This window comes from Podarcis cretensis, assembly GCF_951804945.1.
Source record: "Podarcis cretensis genome assembly, chromosome: 7".
NCBI classification, from domain to species: Eukaryota; Metazoa; Chordata; class Lepidosauria; order Squamata; family Lacertidae; genus Podarcis; species Podarcis cretensis.
In genome coordinates this window covers 33176776-33187784 of record NC_137176.1, presented here as the reverse complement: position 1 = coordinate 33187784, position 11009 = coordinate 33176776, and the positions used below count along the sequence as shown (strand labels likewise).

Below are 11009 nucleotides of genomic sequence, written 5' to 3'. Positions count from 1 at the left end.
GGGTTGATACGTGATAATTTGGAATGCCGACTGGCAGTTGGGGCAAGGAAAATAAGAAGCAAGGAGAGAATGGAATTCTGATCTGAATGGAAGAACTTAACACTGCAACATTTTGTTACAGAGTCCCACTTGTTTTTGTATTCTCTTTTACTTTGCTTTTCTTTTTTAAGCAGCCTGAGTGCATGCATTTATGTATATACTGGAGGACTCCAGAGGTATGAGGTAATATGACTTGAACTCCGAGGCTTTGTACACACCATAAAGCGTGTGTGCATGCGTGTGCCCCCCCCCACTGCCTCAAGTTATTCTGGAGACTGTAGTACACCCCTCAAGAGTTTACCCATTCAAGTTCTCTAGAGTTATACTCCCCACCATCCTTAACAAACTACAGTGTCCAGAATTCTTTGAGGAAGGAAATGTGCTTTAAAAGTATAGTGTGTATGCAGGCTGTTTCTGCTTTTCACTGGATCCAAATGAACAAGTACTAACAAGTGGCTGGAGCCCATAATGAGGATGGATGAAAGTTAATACCACAAAGCTTAATCCAGGTAAACTGATGACAGCAGTAACAGAGGTTGTCCTGCCCTGTAAGGATCAGGTTTACAGCATGGGTACAGGACTCTCTCCAAATGGCACCGAACTCCAGCTTTCATCCTCCCTGAGCATAGAGCAGACTGACTGGCCTGATAGGACTTACGTATCCTGCAACACCTAGAGGGTACCACCTTGGCTACCCCCATTTTAGATCCATCCTTTCACAAGTGCCATCCATGGCACAAATCACTTTCCACCAAGTCTGATTTGTTTGGTGTAGGAGCTGGCCTTCTTCAGAAGAATGACCTCACTAGTTACTTTAAAGAAAGCTCATACCAATAACCAACTTAGTTGGTCTCTAAAGTGCTAATGGAAGGATTTTTTTTATTTTGTCTCACTAGTTATATACACTTGGACAATGTACAGGCTAATTATTGTAAACAGGCCATGTTTGAAAGGCATTCAGAAAGTTCCGGATGGTTCAACAGCCTGCTTATTAACAGGCTTGTGCCATAATGAATATATTTTGCCTTTGCTGAAAGATTTGCGCAGGCTTACAGTGTATTTTCAGATGCAATCTGAAGGATGGCTTTGACATGTGGGATAAGTAACTTTTTTTTTAGCCCCAAAGCCACGTTTCCTATTGGCCAATCCACACTGGAATATGCATTCAAAAATGCACTCTTTTGAAAACAAACAAATTTTTATGGGTCAATGAAATTACCTCTATGGCAGCATGCCATCGAAAATTAAGAAGCAAATTAAATAAGAGAAAACATATACAAAGAATAAGAAGGAAATGTATACTAATTGAAGGAACAAAAAGTTTATATATATTTGTAATAAGGTAAAAAGGTAAAGGACCCCTGGACGGTTACCGTAAGTACCTATTTAAGTACCTAGTTATCTACTTGCACTGGTGTGCTTTTGAATTACTAGGTTGGCAGAAGCTGGGACAGAGCAATGGGAGCTCACCCCGTTGCGGGGATTCAAAACGCCGACCTTCCAATCGGCAAGTCCAAGAGGCTCAGTTTACCTTATATTTGTAATAGTAACTATACCAAGGAAATAATTTGTATTAAGAAAGCAGTTTTGCAATAAAAAAATGTTAACAGTACATCTTGAGGAATAAACAAAAAAATAGCATTATTAAGAGTATGTTAAGTAATCAAACATGCTTAGCCTCCAGGTTTGCATCTGCAAGAAATCCCACTCCACTTCCTTACTGAATTGACTTGGCATCAAGGCAGAACTCTTGTATTGTAAGCTGCCTTGAACCTAATCAATCTGTTATTTTGTGTAATATGAACTTCCACTATATTCTATGAAGCTGAGATAGCCTGAGAAACCCTAGCTAGCTTTGGTCAGCTACAAAGGGCAGGAGTCAAGAGGGCATGTCACTGGGCACCCTGTCAACGTTGTTGTCAATAGAACCCTTTCTGCCTTCAGGTTTTGCAAACTGGAATCATCCTGAGGGGGTGGGACAGAATTATTCTGCCTGACAGCTTCCAGCAAAAGCTGGCATTAAATTAAATTACAATTCTGCTTTGTACAGAACTGGAGTGAGATGAGAAGCCTAACAGGGAAAGTGACAGAACTGGGAGGCAGCCTTCTCTTGCAGTTGCCACTTTAACCTTTAAAATAAAATTTCAAAGCCTGCAATAAAAGGGGCTGAAGTTCAAGTGTGTCTAGAAGCCCAGACTCCATTCTTAGTTGAGTGGGTAGTGGGAGAGATCCCAGCAGTGTGGCTGTTTAGTGGAGAGACAGAAATACTTTGCACATGCTCAAAGATCCTGTTTACTATTATTTGATGCACAAGGGATGAGAACTAAGGTTTGTCCTGGACCCAAGCCTTGCCAAACCTTAACTCTGCAACTTATTCACAGACTGAAAATAACAACTATGAGGAAATAACTATGAAGAAACATCCTCCAACAGGAAAGGTTACAAAATTTGAGGATTTTAATTAAGAAAAGAAAGCAAGTAGGGGAGAGGGCATAACAGAAGTGTACAGATTTAAACGTAGGGTGCGGAGATAGGAATAAGGAAAAGATTTTCTTTCTTTCTCATAAAACAAAAACAGGGCCTTCCAATGAACATGAATGTTGGAAAATTCAGTACTTCTTCACATAAAGGTAAAGGTAAAGGTACCCCTGCCCGTACGGGCCAGTCTTGACAGACTCTGGGGTTGGTGCGCCCATCTCACTCAAGAGGCCGGGGGCCAGCGCTGTCCGGAGACACTTCCGGGTCACGTGGCCAGCGTGACAAAGCTGCATCTGGCGAGCCAGCGCAGCACACGGAAACGCTGTTTACCTTCCCGCCAGTAAGCGGTCCCTATTTATCTACTTGCACCCGGGGGTGCTTTCGAACTGCTAGGTTGGCAGGCTCTGGGACCGAGCAGCGGGAGCGCACCCCGCCGCGGGGATTCGAACCGCCGACCTTTCGATCGGCAAGCCCTAGGCGCTGAGGCTTTTACCCACAGCGCCACCCGCGTCCTTCTTCACTTAGTGCATAGTTAAACTATGGAATTTGTTTTTAAGCGGAAGTTGCAATGGCCATCTTTCATGGATGCTTTAATTGAGATTCCTGCATTGTAGGAACTAGATGACTAGATGACCCTCAAGGTACCTTCCAACAATGCAATACTATTGTAGTTATGGCCACCAAGTTGGATAGCCTTAAAAAAGTTAGACAAATTCATGGCAGCCCTGTTTAGGGAAGTTTTTTAATGTTTGAATATGATTTATTGTACAGTATTTTGAATATTTTGTTGGAAGCCACACAGAGTAGCTGGGGAAACCCAGCCAGATGGGTGGGGTAAAAATAATAAATTGTTGTTGTTGTTGTGCAAGATTAAACTGTCAATAGCTACTAGCCACGATGGCTATATTCTAGTTCTACTGTTGGAGGCAGTATGCCTCTGCATACTGGGAGACTCCCAAGTCTGGAGAAAGCTACTGAGTAAATTCCCTGCTTGTGAGCATCACACAGGGGCATAGCCTGGATTTATATTGGGGTCTGTGTGTCAGGCTTTATGTTATTGGGAGCAGAACCTATTTTTATTAATTTACTTAATGGGGGGGGGCAACTGTCCCCCCCATGGCATCCCTTAGGCACCTGCTTGGCCACCATGGCAAAAGGATGCTGGCCTCAACGGGCTTTTAGTCTGGTCCAGCAGTGCTCCTCCAAAACCAAAGCGAGGAGGAGGAGGACGTTGCTTTGGAGCATGCGAAGAGTGCCAAAGCACCACCAAGCGGATCTGGAGGGTTGACTGAGAGTTCGAGGGCAGGCCTCGAAGGATTCAGCGTCGAAACCAGCCCGTGGCAAGCAAAACAGGTTCTGCCTCGCAGCGAGACCAACAAGGGAGGGAGAAGAGGAACGCCTTGTCCCGCGCAAAGGCGGCGGCGGCGTCCGCCCAGCTCCAGCCAGCCGGCCGCGGCCCGAGGAGCAAGGCGAGCGCCGGGCTCGAGGGGCTGGGAAGGAGCCAGAGCCCCGCCCGGCAGCCCAGTCCCCGTCGTCGTCGTCGTCTTCTTCTTCTTCTCCTCCCCTCCTCGCGGCTGTTTTCGCGGCAGCCCGGGAAGAAGAGGAAGAGGCCGCGCGAGAGGCGGAGTCCCTGCCCGCCAAGCGCCGGCATTGGCCCGAGGCGCACGTGTCTGGGATGGGTGTCTGCGCCCGGGGAGGGAGGGAGCGCGGCGCGCCAGGGCCGCGGGCGAGGGCAGGCGGGGCGCCGGAGGGAGGGAAGAGGCTGCAGGCGAGCCGGGATGCGCGATGGCAGAGGCGGCCCGGATCCCTTATAGGACCACGGGGTCCACCCTTTTGCACCCGCTGAGTGACTTCCTGGGCATCCCGCTGGACCAGGTGAGGGGAACTCGGAGTGCTTTGCAAGCGGGCAAAGGAGCAGATTCTTGGGGGTTGTGGCACGTGGTGGAAATCCGGGTGGTGGTTTTTCATTCAAAAGAGAAATTGACCGAACAGGACTTTTTTCTTTCCCTATTGATCGCGTCTGTTTGCCCCCCCCCCCCCCCCGGCTACGGAAGGGTGATTTTCTGTGGGACAATGATAAAGAACGCAAAGCCCAGTCTTTGTGCATGTTTACTCCTACTGAGCTTAACGGGGTTTATTTCCAAATAAGCGAGCGTAGGATTGCACCCGCAATAGCTTGGAAGCGCGCAGGTTTCAGAACTGTGGCTTTATTTGCATGGTAGCAATCGGTGTGCCTTATGGCGATATTGGGTTTCATCGAATGGGTTGGGACCCCAAAGTGAGTCACAGGTAAACCTAAGGTGAGTCATATCTATGGCACCGATTTGCCTTAGCTTTTTTACACTCCCCCCCCCCCCGCCCAGGCAGAAATGATAAAGCAGGAAGAGTTGGGTTTGGTTGATTTGCAAAAACACTTCCAATTTTCTGTCATTAGGTGTACTGCTTGTCAAGTGCCTCTCCCAGAAGACAGGCGCTTAAAGTCAGGAGACCTGTGAGACTTGCCTGTTCTTGTAATTTTTTCCTTCCTAATGTGGTATTAAAGATTGGTCACCGTTGGAAAAACTTGACAGATACTAGGCTGTGTAAGAAAGCATGATGGGGTGTGTTGTTTGACTAGTACTTAATCTCAGTCACTAGGTGCAAGTGATGCAGTGTGCCGTTGATGCTTACATGCGCAGGAAGCAGCAGCCTAAATGAACAGGAAGTAGTAATCAAAAAAAGAAAGTATTGTTGTGGAAGGTTTCCCATGGCAACTAAATTGAAACTAAGCCCGTCTTTGAAATGAAGATGCTTTCTTCTTATGTTTACATCACGCCACCTTCCTTCCCTGCTTCTACAACCCGCCCTTCCCTTTGTTATATGTTCAGAAGGTGAGCTCCTTGGGCCAGAGATTTGTCTTGTTGCTCTGTGAAGCACCACGTGCATAGATGAGGCTGACAATCATAATATCACCTGTCCCCTGTATGGAGCCATCACCTTATGGGTTAGGAGGACATGCTGGGTGTTATGTACTGAAGTTCTCACCCTGGGCCAGCAGGGGGATACTGTAGATAGTTATGCAAATAAGGGATCGAAAGTGACGTTCAGTGATTGGATAGTTTTAGAAAATTGTTACAGTTACGTTGTACTGGAGCTCTATATAAGCAGGCTGACTGAACCCTTCAGTTCAGTTCTGTTCTGGCCTGTGAATAAACAAGGGCTGTTTGAAGAATTGCTGTGTCGTCTGATATGTTCACCCACAACTTAACACTGTCAAGGTTTAGATGCATTGCAGGGACACTTCTCATTCCTGAAAATCACCCCCTTCCTATTGTGCATGCGGATCCTTGATTAAGATGTGCTTATTAAGCAGAGTCATCCCTACCGTTAGGCAGAATGTGACTGCTGCCTCAGGACACAGGTGCTGGTGGGCGGTGAGTGAGTGACAGCAAGCAAGATGTTGGAGGACAGAGCTGTGCAAACCTGCCTGCTAGTTAGGTGTGGGAGAGGGTGTTGTCCTGTCACCAATGTTGAAGTAAGACTGAACTGCCAGTTGGGGTAGCTTCTGTTAGTGGCATTTGGGGTGGTGGATCATGTCCTCAGGCAGAGAAATATTGGGTTGGCACTGAAATGAATCCCACTGCTATGGAAGAGGGTTTATTCCCAGGTAGATGTGCATAAGCACCTTGCCTTTGTATATAAGGTCTCCTTAAAGCTGCAGTTCACAAACTGTTTAAAACCCCCCAAAAAACCTTAAGCATCTGTGTAGAAAACAGCCGGAAGTGCTACATCTGAGCAAGTGGCTTTTGGATTGAGGAAACACTAGTACAGTTTCAGAGTGTGTGCATGAATCAGTTTGTTTTCATTTGTCTTTCTTATTATTTGTCCATTCCTTGAATTCATCTTGACCTGCTTACAGGTTGTTGTTGTGGGGTTTTTTTTTTAAGACAGTAAAGCCTCCACCTTAACGTTGGTGGAACTGGAATCTAATTTCAGGAATTCAGATCTGAAATAGTGAGTAGTCATTAATACTCTTGCCAGGCAGGATGTCAGCTTTAGAGTCTGATTTTATTTATATTCACTCAGACATAATCCCACTGAGTGAGGCTTACTCCCAGGAATTGTAACTTTTGAGCTGGCTTTGGCAATAGAGTGCCCAAAGTTCTTCACGTGCCTTAATTCAGTTTGCTTTGCTATAAACATTTCAGGAATAAGACAAATTTGATGTAATATAGATACGGTTGTTTACTGTTGTTTCTGCACTTGGTAAATCAAACAAACCACTTGTCTATGTCACTGTGTTAACGCATGGGTAGGCAACATGTGGCAGTGAAGAGTTTGTGGTGCTTATAGAAAGAAATACCCATTGGTTTGATTATAGAACCTGCTTGATTCACTTGAACTATGCTATTTTTTTTTTTTTTTATAATAATTTTTATTAATTTCCACACATATAATAAAGAACAATATAAAACAGTATCACATCATACTCATCGGTTCTTACCCTTCTTTCTTTGACTTCCCCATACCTCCCCATCCCTGCATCCTTGTTTAATAATTCTTTAGCAACCCTTAAGTCCATTGAACTATGCTATTTTTTGCTCCTCAGCTCAAACGTTTACCACGGAGGCATGGATACCTTCATTAGTACTATAGTCCATACTAGTGAGCGTGGCACAATAGTTTCACCTTGGCTAACACGGTGGCAGGTATTCCACAATCCAACGGCACAACAGCAGTTAGGTCTTGAGAAGAATAATCTTTTATTGCTGCAAGTATTGAACTAAATATCTTAAGAGTATTTTATATATCAAGGCTGGTTTGTTGACTTTGGCCCCCCCCCATGATCAATTTGTCCCAGAATTGTTATACAAGTTTTTAGAGCGATTGGGTTTAATCTCAGCCACTAAACTTATGTTCATCCTTTACATGACAGTAATCATTTGGGGCCCTGCTGGACATCTCTTTGTGGGAGGGCAATACAACTATAACATGGGATGTGCAGCTCAGTGGTGATGTATTTTATTTCAAGGCTCGTGGGAGGCTTGCTCTTTTCCTGGCAGCGAGTGTGATTGGTCTTTCCTTGTTAGATTTTTCTGAGGCAGCCATGAACTTGCTGCCCTTTCTGTATTCCCTCAGCAATGAGGAAGCTTGTGGTGGTGATACTATTTGTTCCACTAACTGGGGGGAAAAATGGGCTCCACTTACAGATTGTGCTGAGAGATAAACCAGGCAGCAAAGGATTTATTGTACTAGGTTTTAAAAGCAGCACAAAAAAGGACTCTCTGGAACAAGGATGAGTTGGTTTTAGTTTTGCAGGGTCTACTGTTTGAGGTTTGCTTGCTTTTTAAAACTTAATTAGAAAAAGGGAGCTGAATACAGAAATTATTTGTGTGTGATATTTGGTTCAATCCGCTTAGCGTGGAAGAAAATAATAATGATGCAGTCTTACAATCACAGGGGTGGGGGTGGGGAGCGCGTATATACCTGAATCTCTGTGTTGTTTTGTTTGCCTGTCTTAAGTGAAGGTTGAAACTATATGCATGTAGCTAAGGAAAGGGAAGATTTGGGGGTTTGAGGAATTGGGTAAAAAGGGGCATGTTTGTCGGCTTCTTTCTGAAAACAATTCCTTGTAATGTTCACACGTTTACTGGTGGATTTGTTGAATAAAGGGGCGGGGCCAATAGGATATTCATTTTATGTGGGGTGGAGAGTTTAATTTATTCACTTCTTAAACTATTTATTATAAGGCCACTGCAGTTTGTCTTGCACTGGAATTAGAATTCGTTTACAGTGGTACCTCAGGTTACATACGCTTCAGGTTACATACGCTTCAGGTTACAGACTCTGCTAACCCAGAAATAGTGCTTCAGGTTAAGAACTTTGCTTCAGGATGAGAACAGAAATCATGCTCTAGCAGCACGGCGGCAGCAGGAGGTCCCATTAGCTAAAGTGGTGCTTCAGGTTAAGAACAGTTTCAGGTTAAGAACAGACCTCCAGAACGAATTAAGTTCTTAACCTGAGGTACCACTGTATATTAAAAACATTTATGGAATGTTTACCATCCATGGATTCCAAAGCAGATTACAGAATAAAACTCTAAAATGCTAAAAACACATAAAATAAGTATTAGAATCTACATAGAATCTAAGTGAAATCAACCACTAACAGTAAGCACCATATCTTAAAGGGGTCAATAACCTAGCTGTGGATTGCTTGAGCAAACATATGTGTGCTTAGCAGCCTTTAGAATTGCCCTACTGTGAATGACTTGCATGTATAACACACATAAGAAATGGGAACCATGCTTCTGTAGATAGTACCAACAAAATACATGGCAAATTTATTTATTTTTTATTTCACATGAATTCTGTGAATTTGCATCTCCTTTCTTTAATCACTGAGTTCAATAAGGGCCGCTGCAGAAGAGTAAAGCGAATGTAGAATATAGGATGAAGCAGACATTGAAAAAAGTCAACAGGATGGATTGAAAGAAACATTCATTGGTATAACTCTCACCCTGTTGACTTTCCCCCCTGACATTCCTTTCTTTCTTCCTGGAAGCAGAGTCAAGTTCAACCACCTCCGCAGCATGACTGTTGCACAGAGATTTTTAACTGCCTCTGAAGGTCAAGTGCTTTGCCTTTGGAATGCACCACAGGGCTTGGCAACTCCACCCTGACTGTCAGGGAGGAGAGTGGCGAAGTCTAGTTCAATACTGCTGCAGACTACCCCATTCCGAGTGGCGTGAGATTCCAGGGGTTCCAGGTGCACATCCAGGATCCATGCTTCCTTTGGGAATGAGGCACACTGGAGGCTGTGGTGTCTTTATTATATATGGAGTTGGTTGGTTGGTTGTGTGTGTGTTTTTTACACATATATACAACCTGAATTTATGTTGGAGGGGTTCATAGCATCAGCACTCCAAGAAGGTCTTGTTTCTCCCATAGGCACAGCTTAGGATAGGGCTCCAGAAGAGATCAAGCATCATGCTTTGCCTCTTTCTCTCTAGGACACATTGCAGCAACTCTCACTCTAATCTCTCTAAACTCTGGCTTTATCTGTTGAGGGTGGGTGGGGTCTCATCAATTTGCCATCTCATGCAGAGTCCCTTGATCCTTTGTTCTTAATTGCCCATTCCCAGGCTATCAGCTCAATCCAGGAAGTTCATCCTTTTGACACTTGGCTTAATTAAATTATTAGGAGTGTCTAGCACACAGCCTAATACACACGGGTCTGGATTAATACATACACGGGTCTGGTACCCAGAGTTTTAACACCTGGATCCTTGATTAAATTCTAACACCTACTGGTTCCAGGAATTTAGCTGGAGTCTAGCACCCACAAACTCATAACAATCCTATCAGTATTGTCATAACAGAATGCAAACATGTTTGTGCCTAAGCTTACTGAACATTTGTTTGCCAAAAGGTGCTGCCTTCTTATTTGCCCAGGAAAAAAATGAGTTTTCATTTAGCGAGAAAACAAACACATTTCTCCCCTCAGTCCTTCACAATGAAGTAGCCCAGAGCTATTCCCATACCACATATTTTCTTACAGAAACATAATTCCATTATACGTACAAGTTTGGTGCTTAGATGCTTGAAGTTTGCATCGTGTTTTATCAATCAGTACAACAAATATTATCCTTTCATGAAAGTTTCCATTCGAACCCATACTGGCATTACACAATCAAATAATGTCATAACCATAGAAATAATCCTCTATTCCATCATTTTCAGCGTATAAATTATAGGGTTTCTGAAACAACTCCCCTTTTATCTCTAGTCTCTCATTTAAAATTATCCATTATATTAAATTATACTATGCATTTCCTCCTGTTTATTTTGGTTGCTATGTGCCAAGCACCACAATGACATTGCAGTAACAGTTGTTAACGCAAACAAGATTGCCTACAAGCAAAGCAAGGGCAGGCTGCAGAAACTGAAGAAATGCTCCATTCACTTCCTATAAGTCAGGGGTGGGAACTGGATCTGGTTTGTGGGCCAAAATGAAAACACCTCCCCTGCAGGAAAACACCTTTCCTGGGGCAGTATGTTGGTTAATATTGAATAATGTGTGATACTTCAGAAAATAGAAACTTTGGGCCAAGCTGGAGTCTCTTTCAGGCATTTGGACACTGTGTAATTGTGTGACTGGGAGAGTGGGGAGCTGTGGGGATGAGCATAGCTAACTCTGTCCCTCCTTGTCATTCTCATTGCCCTGCACAAGTTAGAGGATGGTTGGGTGAAGCAAGGAGCCTCCTCTTTTCATGGAAGCTTCCTGTGCCTTTTAGAATCCCGATTTTCTGGGGTTCAAGTGTCATGAGTCTCTACCTGCGCACCTCAAACTGAAATTGATTTGGAGCAAGCTCTCCCCAAACTTGAGAGAGAGGAAGGAGAAGGAGCAGCCCACACATACTATTGGACAGCTTTCGCATACTCAGGAATCAAGAGTTTTGTGTCTCCCTTGTATACTTCTTTGTGCATTCTACAATTTCCATCCTGTGGGAT

The 11009-nt window shown here is 44.1% G+C and overlaps 1 protein-coding gene across 3 annotated transcripts in view; it reads left to right on the top strand.

Moving 5' to 3' along the window:
- Positions 1-4244: 4244 nt before the first annotated feature.
- Positions 4245-11009, top strand: part of MBOAT1 (membrane bound glycerophospholipid O-acyltransferase 1) — a 46811-nt gene continuing 40046 nt past the window's right edge. For 2 of the 3 annotated variants that reach the window (XR_013840710.1, XM_079983793.1), the window contains exon 1: positions 4245-4392. Coding sequence is in view for 1 of the 3 variants with exons in the window: in XM_079983793.1 (XP_079839919.1) it covers positions 4303-4392 (90 nt within the window). In the remaining 2 variants the exon portion in view is untranslated. The remainder of the gene's footprint in view (positions 4393-11009) is intronic. The other variant, XM_079983794.1, reaches the window with a different exon arrangement.